Source organism: Castanea sativa, chromosome 2 (genome assembly GCF_040712315.1).
Source record: "Castanea sativa cultivar Marrone di Chiusa Pesio chromosome 2, ASM4071231v1".
Classification (NCBI taxonomy): Eukaryota; Viridiplantae; Streptophyta; class Magnoliopsida; order Fagales; family Fagaceae; genus Castanea; species Castanea sativa.
In genome coordinates, this window is record NC_134014.1 from 47,971,872 (window position 1) to 47,990,452 (window position 18,581).

Here is an 18,581-nt window from a genome sequence, read left to right on the forward strand (position 1 = left end):
TTTTGTGCCACAATTTTAATTTGGTAGGGATTGATGAGTATATATACAAATAATAGGGCAGCCACTAACAATATGTTATACCAAAAAAGTGGCACAAAATGTTGTGATCTAGGAGAACTTATTGGATAACTGATTCTAGAAAAAAAAAATAACGATTAGTGAATAATGCTAACTCTAGTAAAATATAATTACAAGTTGAAATCTAAGCATATCGTGCAAGAAACGTTATAAAATTTCTAGAAATATTATAAAACGAGTATACTTTCCGTTATTATTGTGTACAGTACATAATGAGAAATAAATACTTGTATTTTTTTTTTTTTTTTGAAAGTAAATACTTGTACTTGGTGTGGACTAATTAGGTATCTAATAAAAAAGTCACAGCAATACTAGACACATAAAATAATACAACTTATACAACAACTTAATTTTGTGAATAGTAAATATTTGACTAAAATTGTGGTACGAGCTGTCCCATTCCCCTAGCATTTTACTCCAATGTTGTTGTCTAAGTCTGACAGCCAGACATGGCCAGTGGCATAGTTTCACCACTATAAATAAAAAAAAAGAGAACCTACTCAAAATCCTCGACTTTTATAACTCCTTGTCTCTCACAACGTGTTAGCCATACCGAACACAAAGTTCAGCGAGAGAATCCTTTCATCAATTTAAATTCAATGCCATTCGCGTGAGGTTGAAGACCGACTGAGAATACTAAAAAAACACAAACAAACAATCAAAGAAAAACTCACGTCCTCGCTTCTCTCACCTATCTCCTATACTACGTTATTTTTCATTGCCAAAAACATCAGAATTTTTTTTTTTTTTTTTGTAGAAATCTGAGTTTTTGAGTTTGAACTTTGAATCTTGTGGGGGCTTTCACTCTTTCCTCCAGGTACGTTGTTTTTATCACTGATCGGCTTTAATTTCACTTTTAGTTATAAAAAAAGAAACACAGATATAAGTTTTTTTCTTAAATTGCATGCACATCTTCTGTTATTAAATTTGGAATAGGTGTAGATCTGTCAGCAACTTCTCTGTCCTCTATTTATAGTTTAGATCTTTCTATAATTATATCTTAATGAAACTTTCACTTTTTTTTTTCCTTTCTGATTATATAACACGTTGGGAAGTTTCTTAAGCCTGACTCTACTTTTCTAAATTGGGTTTGAAAGAGTCAGTTTGAGTTTATTGCTAAATTTATGATTCAGAATTGCCAGGTCTCATTTGGAAAAATGATATGTGATCATTCTTTTTCATTTTTTGGACCTTTTAAAAGAGACAGTTGGCTTGAAGATGGTACTACTGCAATCTTCAAAATTTTCTAAACTTAAAAGCTGAGAGCAATAGATGGATTAGATGAACATGTTAAAATAGAGTTAGCTGATCAAGTAAATTAGTAAAGGAACTAGTTTTTTTTTTTTTTTTTTTGGGGGGGGGGGGGGGGGGGGGGACAAAAGAAAGAAGGAAAAAAGAGGGGTTGACCAAAAAAAGCTTCTATTAAAATTATCACAGCCGTTGGTTACTATTGTGAGTATGGCTAGCACTAATAGAATGACTGGTCAAGAGAGATGGCTGGTAGGTCATGAACATCTTGCATCATTTCTTCTTCTTCTTCCTTTTTTTTTTTTTTTTTAAATTTATTAAAATTTTATAATTTTGTTATTAAAGTAAAAAAATTTCGAATATTTCCTTAACCATGATTGATTATTTGCGTACTTGATTACTTTTGTTAATCAATAAAACTGATTACCAATCCATAAAAAAAGAAAAAAAAAAAAAACCTTTTTAATAGATATTAACATTGTGGACTTTTCACAAGTTTGTTAATTGTTAGTACCTACCTACCTATTCAAGCAATGCGGCATTGAATTTCTGATTGAGAAAAATAAATCTCATCTTAATTAAGTATTGCTACAGGCTATGGTTGGTGAAAATTTAGAATTTCATTGGATAAAATTTTTTAAGTGTTTCGAAAAAGTCAATGGCCAATCTTAAAGATTTTCCCTTTTTTTTGGGGTAGCAGTTGTTTTCAGATAGTGGTTTGTTTATTGATGTGCTTTACAGGTTTAGCACTCCATCTATATTAATATGTCTAATGCATTATTGCAAAAATAAAGTCAAAGATTGTATTGGAACTTTTGATGCTTGTCTTACTTGAATGATATTTCCTGTAGGGGTGAACTTATTAGGCAATCAACATGTTTCTTTTGAGAAGGAGTACTCAGACTCAAAGTCATCCAGAGGATCTCAATTTGGAGAAAGATGCAAAGGTAAAAAAAAACTATGTGGACAGACATTCTAGGGCAGAGAGCATTTTCTTTAGGACAAAATATGTGATATTTGCTCTCAATTTTATTGATTGCAACCAACCTTGCAGTGTATTTTGATGCTACTATTCATAACAGAGTGCTAAAATTTCAGAACATATTGAAAAGAGACATTTAATGAGCAATGTCTCTAAACAGGTTAGTGAACTCAGGGCTGCTCTTGGACCTCTATCGGGACGTTGTTTAAAGTACTGCAATGATGCATGCCTGAGAAGATATTTGGAAGCTCGAAACTGGAATGTTGATAAGGCAAAGAAAATGTTGGAAGAAACACTCAAGTGGAGGGCCACTTATAAGCCTGAAGAAATTCGTTGGGTGAGTATGTGATAAATCATTGATTCATGTTATCAACAACATGCAAAATACATACCACATATGCCTCACTTTTATGATTGTTCTTATATATATATTGATTAATTTTTCTTGGATTTGTTGGGATCTTTTTCCTTGTCTAATTGATAATCAATGCTAGGGTGTCCTAGCATATACATTCTTGTCCTCTGTTTCCCATCAAATATTTGGCATACAGAATTGCATTTCGAACATATGTTTGCACAAGTTATTCATCACTTGTGTGCACTAGACATAGCTGTTTGTCTAATTGAGGTGTATCAATTTTGTGCTGGGACCAATCCCAGTACTTTTTCAGGTCTAATTCAAACCCTAATGCTTTGTTAAATTATTAGAAGCATTTGATTACTTGTTCAACAATGTTAGGAATGTCAATTTTAAAATGAATAAATTCAGATGAGGAAATAGTTTGGAGTTTTAAATTGTTGTAACCAGGCCAATAGATTACTATTCGCATTTGCATGACATGTATGCAATGACTGAGGCTATGAAATGTGGTACTCACTGAAGTTAATAGTTTTCTTTTTGATTTGGAATTAGTAATTACATACACACCAATCTCGAATCCATAATCTCATCTTCCACCTTGTTTTTACAAGAAGATAAGGTTTCATTTGAGCTAGAGTTCATCGGCCTGGTTGATGTTAATATTTTTAATAGGATTGCTTTATTTAAGCCTTTCATTACTCTAGAAAATGTCATTGTCCAGCATGAAATAGCCCATGAAGGTGAGACTGGGAAAGCGTTCAGATCAAACTTTCATGATATGCTTGGAAGGCCCGTGCTTATAATGAGGCCAGGGATGCAGGTTGGTACTAGGATTTTCTTTCATAAGGTGTATTACTTTCACTATGCTTTTGTGCATTAACCTACTATCCTTCTTTTGTTTTTTTCAATTGACAGAACACCAATTCGCCAGAAGATAATGTTCGTCATATCGTCTATCTTTTAGAAAATTCTGTCCTTAACCTTCCTGAAGGACAAGAACAAATGTCCTGGTTGATAGACTTCACGGGGTTCTCATTGAGCACCAACATCTCAATCAAAGCAGCCCGTGATATTATTAACATTTTACAAAGCCACTACCCTGAAAGGCTTGCTATGGCATTACTTTACAATCCACCAAAAATTTTTCAAGCATTCTATAAGGTTTGATCTCTTCAATTTGCTTCATCTTTACATGGATATTGTTGTTTCTTTGTTTAGATTGAACTTTGACAATCACTAATTCTTTCTTTCAATAGAATACATAAATTACTCATTTAATCATGCAATGGAAGCAAGTTCATATAGAAAATTTCTTAATCAGGCTTGGGGATAATCATACTCAAATTCACTAGCTCGTGTTAATTTTTTTGCTTTAGCTTGGCCTTGACTGCTCAACCTATGCACTTAGTCCCACAAAAGAGTTGTTTTACCAAAGATATCTGTTAAGCAATTATTTTCACTACTTTGTTCTCTCTCTCTCTCTCTCATGCTGTCCAACAACTTACCACAACCCTTCTCTTTTTTCCCATCTCCTTTTATTGACTTATAGTCTGGACTAGATATAATTCTGGATGTGAATCTGATAATTCATTTAATTTAAGATGTCCATGGCTTGCGGATATGATGTTGCAGCTTTAAGTACCTTATATTTTAGCTGCTAGATCTATCATTGAAGAACTTTGTGGTGTTTTCAATTTTTTAGGCTGTCAAGTACTTCCTTGATCCAAAGACGGCTCAGAAGGTGAGTTTTGTCTACCCCAATAGTAAAAGTAGTGACAACTTCATGAAGACACTCTTCGATTTAGAAAATCTTCCATGTGAGTTTGGGGGAAAAGCCACTCTAAAATACGACCATGAGGAGTTCTCACGAATGATGGCTGAGGATGATGTAAAAACTGCCAAGCTCTGGGGATTTGATGAGAGGCCCTACCCCATTATGAATGGGCACTCGGGAGCAGCAGTGGCGCAGGAGCCAATGCCCATTTCACCACCAGCTAGCTGAGTGCACATATCAAGCACTAGTATTTGAGAAATTAAGACATGTATAATACGGCCTGACTAACTGAAGACATGCGAACTTTAGTACCAAATTCACAGGCCCTTGTTCAGTTCCTCGTTGGGGTTAATAAACATTCTCTTCTACTTATTGCTTAATGTGAGGGAACTCTTTGTCAGTTCCTCTCCATATCCTTGCCTTCCTACTTTATGAGCAAACAATATTCAAGTCACATATATAATTTCTCTCTTTTGGTAAATAAGGGCTTTAATTAACAATGCATTAAGCATTAAAACTGTGGAAATGATAATATTTGAGAGATCCAAATAGCTTGAAAAGTTCCACTTCAGATAGGCAAAAACATTGCTAACAAAATCCATTAGAGGCAACCCCATGGGAATAACAGGTTCCTGTAATATCCAGTTTTGCTGGAAGGTACTTAACACTTAACAGGTTCCTACACTCGTAAGCATGAATATTCTTTCCTAGATCCATGTTAAATGATCGACTATCCAAAAAGCTTAAATTCTTAAGATATGGTAAATCTAATTAATTCTTAAGCTCAAATTACCTTTTAATAGATGAGGCCCACGCAGGATTTTAAATGGACTTCCAAGGTATCTCCACAGTGATGCGCCAATTGAGAAAACTCTAATCGTTATTGATCTTGTGCCTCGCTTGGCTTTTCTCATTTCAGTTGAACTGTTGAAGAGTATAATCTTTTTAAAGCTAGATCATGTTTTGGCCATGAAGGAGAAGAATTCAGTAGTTTTCTAGAGTTAAAAAAACAAAACAAATCTCATGAAGATTGTGGTCAATCTCACCATCTTGGAATACTTGTTTGTCAATATGCACAAGGTATCTCTGGAGATCCTCCATCGGATGGGACATATCTTCGACTCATTGACATGCCCCCACAATGCAGTTCCCCGAACCACGTAAGGCCCCAGCAAAAGTGTTGGCCCCGGCAAAAGTGTGCCAGAATTCAGGTTAAATTATACAAAGTTTCTCTTTAGTATTGATGCATAGGAAGTGCCAATTATCATGTTGGCCACTTTCAATGCATGTGACACATGAAATGCCAATTATCACATTGATCAATCATTGAGGTGCATAGTGATCCCATATTTTGTCTGTAATGTGGTTTTCAGTTCGCATCGGTGATGTTTGAAAATTTAGGCTTCGCAAAACTTGGATTACACGAGATGGTAGGTAAACTAAAGAATATGGGATAGTCTATTGAGACTCTATTCAGCTGGGGTGATCCAACTCTCCACCAGATCAATATTGAAAAAAGATTGAAACGCAATATTGCTTACTGGATTCTAGCGAATTTTCACGGGCATAACAAAACCTGCAACCTTCACTTTTCTTGGTTCTCTAAAATTGGTTTTTAATGCTGACTACTTTTACAAGTAACAAGTAACAAATACCTAACACCAGCTTGGTGGTGTAGTGAGTAGTGACCAATCAAGAGCTGGTTCGCAAAGATTCTGCAGGACCAAAATTTGGGGCAGTGTTTGTATTATCATTGTGAAAAAGCTGCGTTAGCATAATAATGAATTGGGCTTTACCCAAGATCAACAATATGACACTTTGAACTATAGGCTTGTTCTACGACTAGAAGATTTTAAAATGATACAATGAGCAATTTGGAGTTACACTGTATCGGTAACGAAGATGGCCTAACGATTTAAAAACTTACAACTCTTGCAAGTGCATTGTGCATTATGACAACCAACAATAGCAAGGACATCCATAAGGAGAATTATAGCATCCAGTAGATAAAATTCATAACACATAAAAAGCCGGTTCTTATTACTTGATAACTAGTGATGTTTTCCCTGTACAGTGGCTATTGAGCAGGAAACTATACTTGCTCAAAGTTCACTTGAGTAGAGACACTCATCCACAAGTTGGCGAAGGTTGGGATTCTCCAATGCAGCAGCGACTCTTTCCTTATCATTTAACTGCTTATTAACTACCAAAAGGAAAAATTACACAATATCTGAATTAGTTTGGAGTGAATTAAAATCGGAATAACGCAAGAGATCATAAGAATACTCATGCTTGAATATTGATTCTAGAGAACAAGAAATACTCAATGAGAATATTGCTCCATAGACAGCATTAGTCTCCTATATACACCATATTTATTAATGAAGACTAGAATATGTAATTGATGTGTCTGACCAATGACATCTTCAGGCATAATAACTAGTCTGAAAGGAAACAAGTATTTATATGAATCTACAAATTTCTCTCTAATTTAAGAGTCTTCCAATTGTCAGTTTTCCGAAAAGATAATAGGCAGAGTGAAGGGATGAAATCCCAACTCTAAAAAATATTGGTTCAATGATGCCCTAGCATGGTAAATTAGTGACACATTCACATTCATTCACATTCCTGCATGAATGCCACATGATGGCCAAGATTGGATTGCTAAATTCTAGCATCCCATCCCCATAGAAAATTTGGTCTAAATATGTAGTTTGTTGGCCATTGTGTAATTTTCATATTTAGAATAGGAAAGAAAAAAAATTCTACAGTTGAATGAAAATTTGTTTGACTTCACCTGATTCTTCATTTGCATGAGATCCAGGAGATACTTTGATGTCAACCTGAAAATATGCATCAAGAAACATATGGATAATAAAATGGTTAGACAAATATCAGATAATGATAGTGCAATGCAGAAATGAAGAGTCTATGCGATTATGTTATTTCTATTATCATCACACACAATTCTCTCAAAAATTCCCATTGCTAAAGATATATGCAGATAATCCCCTAGAAATTTCTATTATTTCTTTGTCTACTATTTGGGGAGGGGAGTTATACTGCCACACTGAAGTGTGGTCATACAATAAAACTTCAAACAAGTTAACCAACATTTTGTCCGCAACAGGATAAGATGAAAGGTAGAGAATAAATTAAGCTGGACAAAAAACATACTCCCATATACAGCGTCAGACAGACTTGCATTCAAGCAAGGTCTACAAATTCAAGGTAATATCCTAATATATTTTATGATATACACATTTATGGTAATATATTCTAATATATTCAGACATTATCTAGAGTGAGGTGATGTGTGAGGGTGTGTGCAATGCTGAAATGTTGATTATGAGAGGATCTAGATGCATATTTGACGAGTCTAGATTTAGATGGGATCCCCATGGATCTAGATCTCAGGTGTGGACTCTAATGTCAATAGCAAAAGCAACAATGAAGGACGATGAAGAACAAATTTTGTAGCTTTGATACCGTGTTAAAACAAAAAGAAGAAAAATAAAATAATATATAGAATAAAAGTGAAAGTAAGAAAATATTAACATTGCCTGGCCTTATGGCCTATGCCCACATCATAAAACTCCAAACAACTACATCTTCGCTATATTGAATTGAATGTTGTAAGGAACACAATTTAGGAATACATTAGGCTTTGTATGATAACCTTCAAACCACAGTAACCCATGGTATTCTACGAAAGCGTGGTCTACACATTTATGGCAATATCCTTATATATTCAATCACTTGAAAAATTATTAGATACTTCGGGAACACGAACATGATACTCCATCCTCCCATAGTAGGACACACTGTTATGTAGGAGGTGGGAGTCTCACTCTACCATTTCATTGTACCCTTCGGCTATTGATTAATTATTTCAATGGCTACACATTTATGATGCTATTAATTTTTTTTATTTTTTTTATTTTTTTTTAACAAATACTAGGAAACCACCTACTTCTTTTGAAACTTAAGGACAAGTATGAGAGAGTTTCCACTTTAGAGTTGCAATCAATTTGCTCATACTAATGAGGATATATATTTCAAAAAAGCACCTTTAATTACTTTCCCTCACACTATCATTTCGTAAACAAGTACTTCTCTAAGAACTTTGAAGTAGGCGACTCAATTTTGATCATGTATATTCTACCACCATGAATCAATCCACTAAAATATTAGCTTCTGGGCATAATGTGAAGATGACAAAGTTTGGCTCCAAACATTTTTTGAAGCTATCTTTTCTAATCCATTACATGCAAAATTATAAGACTATTCATGTGAATTATTTAAACAAGTTACATGACCCATCAAACCAGTTATGCAAACTAAAATTACACGTGATGGTCACTTCAATTGCAACATAACTAGGTTGGAGCTAGTTTAACATTGGTCTTCAATTGAAAACAGTACCCAACAAAAGCAACAGAGAGAAATTGAGTTTGAGTGAAGAATATAATTCAGAAACTGACCTTATAATGAGGAGGAAAACAATGTTTTAATTTCACTCTCAGGCACAGACCAATTACCGTTGCCATGCTGCAGTGCTGGATGGTTGGCGTGAAAGTTATCCTATTAAAAAAAAATATATATATATATATGAAATTTTAGTACTGCAAAATGAAAAATATAATATTCCTAATAAACATTAAAATAATAATAAAAATTGAATGCTGGATCATGATTCATGCATCTGAATACTAAACGACAAGTCAGTCAATTTCAATGGTACTGAAATTGATTAAGAAGCTAAAGAAATGAAATCGGAGGTGATGGATTAGATTAGAACTACTCACAGAATACGACCGAGCTTTTCATCAACGGTGATTGATTCCTCGGAAAGAACACTGAGCTGTTCCAAGGAGTAAGGATGCTCCGGATCTCTTATATCCCTCACGAAATTTACCAATACGAGTCAAAGATACCAATTTCTTTTATTAAATATAATATATATAAAAAATAACAACCAGCACCAAAATACTAAACTGATCTCAAAATAGGACGTGTAAAGAGCTTAGTTTAGCTGCGGTATAGAAAGAAAGGAACCTATATAGAAGATTATAGCATGGTATTATTGAAAACAAGAAAAAATAAAAGAAGAAGAAGAAGAAGGATATCATAGATATCTAGTGGATCAACGGCGTCGTCTCCGTGAGGATCTTCGGTGCGAGCGACTCTTTCTTTCTTAGCGTGAACCACGGGGTTCGCATTGATCAGACCCAGCGTCATCTTTTCTCTCTCTCTCTCTCTCTCACTGTCTGTCAAATGATTTTGCCTAAACACTGATTAGTTCACGGAGCAGTTGGGGGAATAGGCCAGTTCGCAAATGGTAATTATGTATGGGAATGTTAACAAGTATGGCCAGAAAGGGAGTTATTGTGGGCCAGTTAGTAAAAAAGAATAAAAAAATTGATATAAATTTACGAAAATGATTTGAAAATACTGTTGAAGACTTGAAGTAATTAAAAAAAAATTTGGCGTGATTGTTGCAAGTAGACAAAAAAAACAATGTAGACAAAACACTTCTCGTTTAATAATCCTTGCCACGTATATATATATATATCCTTTTCGAGATTGCCACGGGCCACGCTCCATGTGTCGATCGTATACCAGTGCGATGCGGCCATTTTTCTGTGACTGCCAAAAACTATTTCTATGGGCTACACATTTGCATTTTGTTTTTTCCTAACACTTGCACATGTTTGATCGTAGATGGTAATGAAAAAAAAAAAAAAAAAAGGAAATGGTAATGGAAATATTTGTATTTGGTGTGTTTGAATATAAAAAAGGAAAGAAAAAAAAAATGTGCAAATTATGAGAGGGCATATTAGTAATTTCCTGATATAAATGTCAAAAGTCCTATGATATCTCACTCCCTTTCCCTCTCTCTCCGCCTAATTTGTCTAATAGCAAACAACTAGGCCCCACGAAAATATTTTCACTCCAATTTAACTTCTTTTCTCTTCTATCTTGCAACCAAACAAAAGAAATGAAATCCCTTCTCTCCATATTTTTTCTCTTAATCCCATTCCTTCCAACCCAAACATAGTCTTGGAATTTAGAACTATCGCATAATGAATACGGTTGAAGTTTACTAGCATTACCTCGTCTTCTTTGTAGAGGTAAGATATTTGGCACATTTGGCATTGGAATTTCGTCTACACCAAGAATTTATGAGTATTTTAGCGTGATAATTTTTTATTATCATTGTGGAATTCTTTGTAAAATAAGAGATTTGGTGCATTTGGTGATCGAATTCCATAGAACATTAATATGTACAACCAACATATACAAATAGAAATCCAATAAAAACAGAGAGTTGAACACAACTAAACCCTCAAAACCACTAACATAGCTTGGAAAAAAGAAACCACCAAACAAGAACACTTATTATCTAATAAAATTGGGAAATTGGTAAAGAGGAGTGAAATAATTACCGGTGCAAAGAAGAGTTGTTAACCATGAGAGATAGATAGAGAGAGATCTGTGAAAAGAGAAGAGACCAAAGGGGGAGAGATAGTGAGAATATGAGAGGAGAGAAAAAGCAAATGAAAGGAATAACACTAAGAGAGCTTACTGTAAGACCATGGAGAGAGTAGGCGCCAAAATAAGTTCAATTTCTTGCGGTTATAGAGGGTAAAGAAAAATATAATATTTATAGGAAGATGTGATGTGTGAGAGAGAGATTGTTTTCCCAAAAAAAAAAAAATGGAAAACATCCAATAGAAAATAAACCTTATTTTTATTAGGTTTTTTTTTTTACTAAAGAGAGTTTTTTGTTGACTAATTTTTTTTGTATTACCAAACACTGAAAAATGTGAAAAACTATCTATTTAAAAGGTTTTCCAACAAAACAAACAAAGCATCCAATTTTGCTTCTTTTCTCTTCCATCATGCAACCAAACAAAAGAAAAGAAATCCCTTCTCTCCATATTTGTTCTCTTCCCTCCCATTCCTTCCAACCCAAACATAGCCTTAGAATTTAGAACTATTGCATAGTGAACACAGTTGAAGTTTGCTAGCATTACCTTATCTTCTTTGTAAAAATAAGATATTTGGCACATTCGGTGTTGGAATTTTGCTTACACCAAAAATTTATTAGTATTTTAGCATGATAATAAAAGCAATCATTATGGAATTCTTTGTAAAATAAGAGATTTGGTGCATTTGGTGTTCGAATTCCATTTACACAAAAAATTGATGAGTGTTTTTAGCTTAATGATAAAAACAATCATCATAAAGTGGGTGCTACAAATTAAAATTATATCAAATCTATACAAAAAAATATGATCTCAAATATCCTATAATTATTGAATTACAAAGAAAAATATTAACTTATCGTATTATTAATAATTTAAAAAAATTGTATTTTATATTTATTGAATGATTTATTTTAGATTTTGAGATTTAATTTGAATTAGTTAGTTTAATTATTTTGGTTTTGGAAAATTAATTTTGATGAAATTGGAATACCATACCAAATTTTAAATTGTAATCACTTTATTGAATAATCAAATTAAATCACTTATGTGAAATTTGTGGTAAGCCTTAACTCCTTTTTAAGTTTAAGCTAACAAGCACGAAAATTTGTAGAATCGAAAATGCTCGAGTTCACCGGATGAAAATTGCACATAAAATTATGCGTTCTTCACAGTTTGCATCTCAAATACCCTTCACAAAGAGAGTGAGAGAGAGAGAAGTCATCATGTGATAGGTTCTTAAAATATTCTCATTCATATTTTAGTTTACAAATGGTACGTGCAAGGGAAACTTACCACCCAATTTCTCTCTCTTTAAAAACAAAAGTACCACCCAGATTTAGCTCGATCAATTTCTATTTTTCTACTACATTTGAATTTTATCTTCTTTTTTTTTTTTAATTCCCAACGTCGTTTTGCAAATTTTTCATGGGTGCATCAGCATAACTGAGAATTATATGATCTAGTTTCATTATGTTTTTTGTATTGTCTGTAACTTAATAGTATGATATATCTAATGAGTTTATCATTATGCATACTACAACTGTTTGTAGTGTAGAGTGAAATTTTTGTAAAGGTGAATTGATTAATTTTGCCACTCAGCCATGCAACATGCCAGTTTGTAAGCTTGAAAATTGTCTGATGGTAAATCCAAACAAAATATTGAATGATTACCATGCTATATCAGGTTTCAGCCTTTCGTTTTTTTCTTACCAAATTTTAACCCAAGTTTGATTTTAGTCATTCTGGCCACTCTATTCTTCAATTTGATTATTAAAAGCTAATTTTTCAACTTATGCTACTTAAGTCCACAATTTGGTTTAAGATGCTGACAGAGGCAGACTATTTGGTGTTGCTGGGTAAAATAAAGCATATTCTTTTTGGATTCAATAGTCAAATGTAGATACAAAAGTGTGTGCTCCAAAAATAGGGCTGCTGGGCCTCAGAGGAGTTTGGCCTCACAATCTATTTGTATAGTGGGCTTTTGGATTTCCTACCACGGGTGGCGCTATGCTCGGCAGACCCGTTTCCTGAGTCTCCCCTCTTTTCCCACTCACACTCCCCTTTCCTCCTTGGGGGATGATTAGTGTTACTTTCTCTAGTCTCTTCACCCTGAAATTGCCAACCCCTTCAACTGAATCTTCTTTACCTTTTTATAGCCAAATTTAGTGGAACGGTCATGATTATTTTCCTGGTGGGTGGAAGGAGGAGTCCAATACTATTACCCATAAGTGGGGGTTTAGTTGGGAGTGGGAGGGAATGAGAGTGGCATTGGAACTGGCTCCACCGTTGGGTTTGATGCTCGGCAGGGGCGTTCCCTAGGCAATGGAAGAGAGGTCCAATACCGTTTCATCTAAGTGGATGTTTGGTGGCGGGAAGGAGAAAATGATAATGGCGTTGGGATCAACCCCACATGTAAGTTATGTGCTTGGCAGGGGCACGTCACAAGCTGGTTTGAGCACTCCGAGCTCAAACCTCTTGGACGGCACATGCGCTACCATGCGTGATCAGCGCGGGGCTCTTATAAGAGTTAGTCTTCATATGCCTTAGGGCGATTGGGCTTGACGGGGGGTAAGACCCATACAAAAAGCAAAAGGGAAAAAAAGGAGGTTGTAAATGATTCAAAAAGTGGAAAATAATAAAACTAGCAAGGTTATTAGGAAATGTAGAGATATTTCTACTGCTAGGCACCACTGCCAAAGTTAAATAAATTATTCCTAGACAGACATTTAGTTTAATTATATCAACAAATTTCATGTCCCAACTGCCGTGCTTTGACCCATTTCTCACTTCTCAGCAATTGGCAACCTCCTTAGTCCTTACTACTAGTGACAATGATCACAACAATTATTCAATTAACCCAAAATGATTTAAGCAAAAAGAGAACTTCATGGATGGCAATGCATATTTAGTGCTTCTAGGCATCACTTGCTAGCTAAAATATTACACCCCTTCTATTCTTAAATTGAAATGCAGTTCCCCTCCACCTTATTTAATATGTTGTTTTTACTTTTTACTGCCTTCAACCAATAAGATTGTTTGTTAAGCAATGCTAATACTACAACTTCTTACATGACTTGTTATGTGACAAGTTGTAAGCGGAGATTATGTCTATCACTTACAACTTGTCATATAGTAAGTTATAACAAAAGTTGATGTAAAGGGGACTCGTACTAGAACTGCCCTTGTTTGCTAGTTGTTATGTGTGCCCTTGGAACCCCATCAAGTCTTCAATGCTCATGTCCGTAGCAAAAATGATACCCTCCTCAAAGCCTTTGCTTCAATGTCTAGAATGCACCCAGTGGAGCTCTGATTTTCTTACTTAAGTCATTATTGCTACCGCTCTTTCTCCTAATAGATTATGATTTATTAGTTCTACACTTGTATCTTTAGACCTGGTTTTTCCTCAAAAGGGAGTGACCGTTGTCCGTAAGCCTTTCGCCGTTCTGTGGCTTCAATTTGTATCATGAATACGATATAATATTAAATGATAACAAATGCAAGTGTATTGGTCCCGTAGCTCAGTTGGTTAGAGCGTTGGTCTTATGAGCCGAAGGTCGCGGGTTCGAGCCCCGCCGGGACCAACCTTCAAAATCTTAAGATGTGTTTTTAAATTTATTTTGTTTTCCATTAAAGAAGTTTGTGCTAAATTAGAAAAACCGGTATTTACTATTTAAACGGCAACAAAATTTCTAATAAAACTATAGAAAAATTGGTAGTTACTACTTTTTTTTATGGGGTGGTTTATATTTAAAAGAAAAAAAATAATCTAATAATAATATTTCACAAACCTTTTGGGATTTTACCCTATTTGTAAGAGAATTTGAGAAAATACATAACACTTAATAAGTAGTAATAATATTGCTGATTTCTTAAATTTTTTAAAATTGGTTTGGGAAATTCTTATTAATTTCTAACTAGCCTCGTCACACGTGCTCCGTGTGGAGGCTTTTTTTATTTATTATTTTCAGTTTAATATAGTTTTTCAATTTGAATTTATTTGTTGTTAATGAGGTTACGGTAAGGGATTTTTATAAAACTAAAGTTTAGGATTTCAAATGAAGTAAAAAACTAGATTTAGTATGCACTAGTTTCTAGGAAAAAAATATATCAAATGTACGTGAGATATGTTTAAATAGAGTGTGCTAATTTTTTGAAAAAAAAAATTATCTAGTAGTTTTTTTTTTTTGAATTACAATTTTAACCATATTTTTATTTTTTAAGAAGAATCTAATTAGATTAGGGGTATTTTTGACATTTTTTTGAAGTAATAACTAACTTTTTGAATTCTCTTAATATGCAGAGATATATAGAGATAACTATTATTAAAAAGAGTGAAGAATAACATAACAGTTAACTTTAAACATTTTGGTGAGTCCATCTTATAAGCGTTGTTTGGTGTGGAAAGGTTGGTTTAAAACAATGTGCTTAGAGCATTCGCATCCCGAATCTTCAAACTATTCTATTTTACCACCTCACACTACTTTATCATTTATACTATACCATTTTACAATACACCTAGCATCCCAACTTTTATTTTCCTATTCTGCTCATTAAAATAATATATTTACACAACAACTTTTTTTTTCCTTTTTTATTGTTTCCCAATTTTCTCCTACGCACTTGTATGTACCTTCCCTCAACCTCTAGCATCACGCCTCCACTGCCCAATCATCACCACCACGCCTCCACCATGCCCACCACGCCACCATTGCCCACTGCCTACCAAAATCCCACCGGAATAAAAACCCATATTAAAAAAAAAAAAAACGCATAACCTAGAAAGACTAGAACCCAGAATCCAAAAAACGCTAGAACACATAACGCAGAACCTAAATACCAATTCTCCATTCTTCAAAAGATTTATAATTTCTCTACTGTTCTCAATTTCACATTCAAATTATCAAAATTCCCTTATTACTGTTCTTAAACCTCAAATCTTAAATGTGCAAAACCAAAATGGCAACACAAGCCACCGATCCCACTCCCAAATCCAACACTCGATCTTCTTGTACCCCACGAACCCCATGAACTCGAACCCAATCTCCTCAAACCCAAGGTACGATCTCACCACGCCGTGACTTTGCAGAAAAAAAAAATAAAAAAAAAATTAAAATTAAAAAAAAAAAAAAAAAAACCACCACCGTGACCTTGCCATGCTGAGATCCACCACAAAACAAGCCACCACTACACATCGAGAGAAACAGGGAGTGGGAGACGGGGAGACAGAGTGGGAGTGAGGACTGAAGGAGGAGAGATGACTGAAAAACACAAAAATTAAAGAGAGAGAAAAAGGCAGATGGAATAAAAAACTATTATTTTGTTTTAGAATTGAACTACAGTGTGATTCTACATTTAGAATCACACTGTAGTACAATCCAAAATTTTTTTGGGATAGTAGCTTTTTACAAGTTCGGATGCAGAGTTTGTTTTGGGCTTTTATGCTAAATTCAACCAACATATGGCATATACCATTCCCAATGTGAATGCTCTTACCTTGGAAAATGTCAAAGCTTGAAGCGTGTGTTTGGCTAACAAAGTAATTTGTATCCCATATAAAACAAAGAACAAAGAGTCAGTTTGTAGAACCAGTGAAGGGGGAGAGAGAGAGAGACAGGGGGGAGAGCGGTGAGTTGGTCATAAAAGCTATTGAAATGATGGGAGCAGTAAAGATTATGGCCTTTTACTTGCTTAGCAGTTAGCATGGACAATTTGTCTTGAAAGATTAAAGGGACTTGCCTGTTTCATTTGGTCTCACTCTACTGCTTATTCAAAAAGTAAGTGTCTAAATTGCTCTCTCTCTCTCTCTCTCTCTCTCATTGGTCTTGTTTTCCACACAATTTCTTTGTTATAATACATTTCTTACTTATTTTGATTTAATTTTTGGATGTTTATAAATTTTTTTGGGATTTAATTTTTTTTATTATCATTATGAGGTTTTTCGCATTTGGCATGCAGCCTTAACATAAATTGGTTTAGGTAATGTGTGTGCGTATGTATATTAAATTGTAAATTGCAATGCTATGCTGATTTCTTAAAGAAGTTTGTTTTTATTTTTATTTTTATCATATATACAATTTAAAAATAAAAATTTGGTAGTGCGATTGAAATGGTAATAAAAATGATGAGAGGGAAAGAAAAAACCTATGACCAAATACTTGCAATTTTTGTAAAAAAATGTTAGTAAATGCCACTTAATGTTATTTTTTGTTCTTCCACTTTTCACTTTCTTTCAAATCTTCAATTCTCCATGTGCCAATTTGTGAGTGTCGCATGAACCCATCACTGAGGCTGTATTTGTTTTGGAAAAATATTTTCCCCATATTTAGGTCTTTGGTGCGGCTAACTCGTCATAGTGGAAGTGACTTGCTTTTAGGATTTCACATTTGTCATTTAGTAGCAAAAAAAAAAAAAATTTTTTTTTAAGTTGATCGTAAAATAACCGATCTTGGGACGAAAATTGGTTTACATACACTCTCTCTCTCTCTAGGTGACTCAGCCATCACATATGATGGTCAAGTTGAGAGATCGGATTTGTGAGTTTTTGGAGAATTCATTTGGTGATTTCAGGGTTTGATTTGAGTTGGTTTGTGATTTCTTAGATTTGAATTGATTATTGTAGTTGTTTTGAGATGATTTGGTTATTTATTGGTTTGGTTTGATCATTGGGATTTGATTTAAGTTGATGGTTTTTGTGATCATGGGTTGGTTTGATTTTGGAGTAAAAATGCTTTTTAAAAAAAAAAAAAATTATTTGTATATAGGTCAAATCATTGAAAACTTCGTTTGACATGTAATTAATTCATGAATAATTTACAAAAAAAAAAAATCGTATGTTAAAACAATAACGCTGCTTGACACAATTTTTTTTTTTTTGTGTGTTCATCATTCATTAAATAGCATTTCAATGAATTGTGACTTTTTTTTCATCATTCATAGCATGTCATTTCAATAAATTGTGAAGATTTTGTAGGATAAATTGTGTCACTACACTTATGCAATGGTTTGGATTGTTCCCTCCTCATTTCTAGACATGTGTCTTATTAATGGGGTAATTTTTGACACAAGATTGTTTTCTCCTCATTTCCTAATTGTTGTTGAGAAAAAGTTAACTAATGGACTTAAGGGCATTGGGTTATAAAATATTCTTAAAAAATTTGTATGAAAAAGAAAAAAGTAATTAACTTTTCTCATAAGAGTTGTATCAATTTTTTTTAAAATAGTTTATTAACCCGTGAACGGGACCATTTTTTATTTCTTATTTTAAAAATTTTGTTGTTTAAGGTAAATTTTGACACATCAAAATGTGATACTAAATTGAGCTATGGAGTGGAGTCGTAAACTCATGATTGCAAGGGATTAAAACAACAACTCATGATTGCATGGGTTTGATTTGAGCTGGTTTGTGATTTCTTAGATTTGAATCGATTATTGTGGTTGTTTTGAGATGATTTGGTTATTTATTGGGTTTGGTTTGATCATTGGGATTTGATTTAAGTTGATGATTTTTGAGATCATGGGTTGGTTTGATTTTGGAGTAAAAGAGTTATTTAAAAAAAAAAAATTTATTTTTATATAAACCAAATCTATAAATTTATTATTTGAATTTTTTTTGACACATAATTAATTCATGAAAATTTTATAAAA

The 18,581-nt window shown here is 33.7% G+C and overlaps 2 protein-coding genes and 1 non-coding gene across 3 annotated transcripts; 2 read left to right on the top strand and 1 right to left on the bottom strand.

Moving 5' to 3' along the window:
- The first annotated feature begins 535 nt into the window (after positions 1 to 535).
- On the top strand, positions 536 to 4,927 carry LOC142624603 (CRAL-TRIO domain-containing protein C23B6.04c-like). Its single transcript, XM_075798250.1, has 6 exons — positions 536 to 895; positions 2,178 to 2,273; positions 2,469 to 2,645; positions 3,391 to 3,489; positions 3,585 to 3,830; positions 4,372 to 4,927. The coding sequence occupies exons 2-6, from the start codon at positions 2,202 to 2,204 to the stop codon at positions 4,669 to 4,671; spliced, it is 894 nt and encodes a 297-aa protein (XP_075654365.1). The 5' UTR covers positions 536 to 895; positions 2,178 to 2,201; the 3' UTR covers positions 4,672 to 4,927.
- A 1,344-nt stretch (positions 4,928 to 6,271) lies between these two features.
- On the bottom strand, positions 6,272 to 9,798 carry LOC142624604 (protein AE7-like 1). Its single transcript, XM_075798251.1, has 5 exons — positions 9,571 to 9,798; positions 9,252 to 9,355; positions 8,928 to 9,027; positions 7,241 to 7,286; positions 6,272 to 6,646 (listed from the first exon to the last, which is right to left on the bottom strand). The coding sequence occupies exons 1-5, from the start codon at positions 9,682 to 9,684 to the stop codon at positions 6,546 to 6,548; spliced, it is 465 nt and encodes a 154-aa protein (XP_075654366.1). The 5' UTR covers positions 9,685 to 9,798; the 3' UTR covers positions 6,272 to 6,545.
- A 4,646-nt stretch (positions 9,799 to 14,444) lies between these two features.
- TRNAI-UAU (transfer RNA isoleucine (anticodon UAU)) lies at positions 14,445 to 14,518 on the top strand. The gene has a single exon. It is a non-coding gene; the product is annotated as a tRNA-Ile (tRNA).
- Positions 14,519 to 18,581: the final 4,063 nt, after the last annotated feature.

Excerpts from the sequence above, each read along its gene's own strand:
- LOC142624603 (XM_075798250.1), top strand. The coding sequence starts at position 2,202 with ATGTTTCTTTTGAGAAGGAGTACTCAGACTCAAAGTCATCCAGAGGAT. Across the intron at positions 2,646-3,390 it reads AGCCTGAAGAAATTCGTTGG|CATGAAATAGCCCATGAAGG; the intron begins GTGAGTATGTGA and ends GTCATTGTCCAG. Across the intron at positions 3,490-3,584 it reads TAATGAGGCCAGGGATGCAG|AACACCAATTCGCCAGAAGA; the intron begins GTTGGTACTAGG and ends TTCAATTGACAG.
- LOC142624604 (XM_075798251.1), bottom strand. The coding sequence starts at position 9,684 with ATGACGCTGGGTCTGATCAATGCGAACCCCGTGGTTCACGCTAAGAAA. Across the intron at positions 9,356-9,570 it reads ATCCACTAGATATCTATGAT|TTCGTGAGGGATATAAGAGA; the intron begins ATCCTTCTTCTT and ends GTATTGGTAAAT. Across the intron at positions 6,647-7,240 it reads TCATGCAAATGAAGAATCAG|TTAATAAGCAGTTAAATGAT; the intron begins GTGAAGTCAAAC and ends TCCTTTTGGTAG.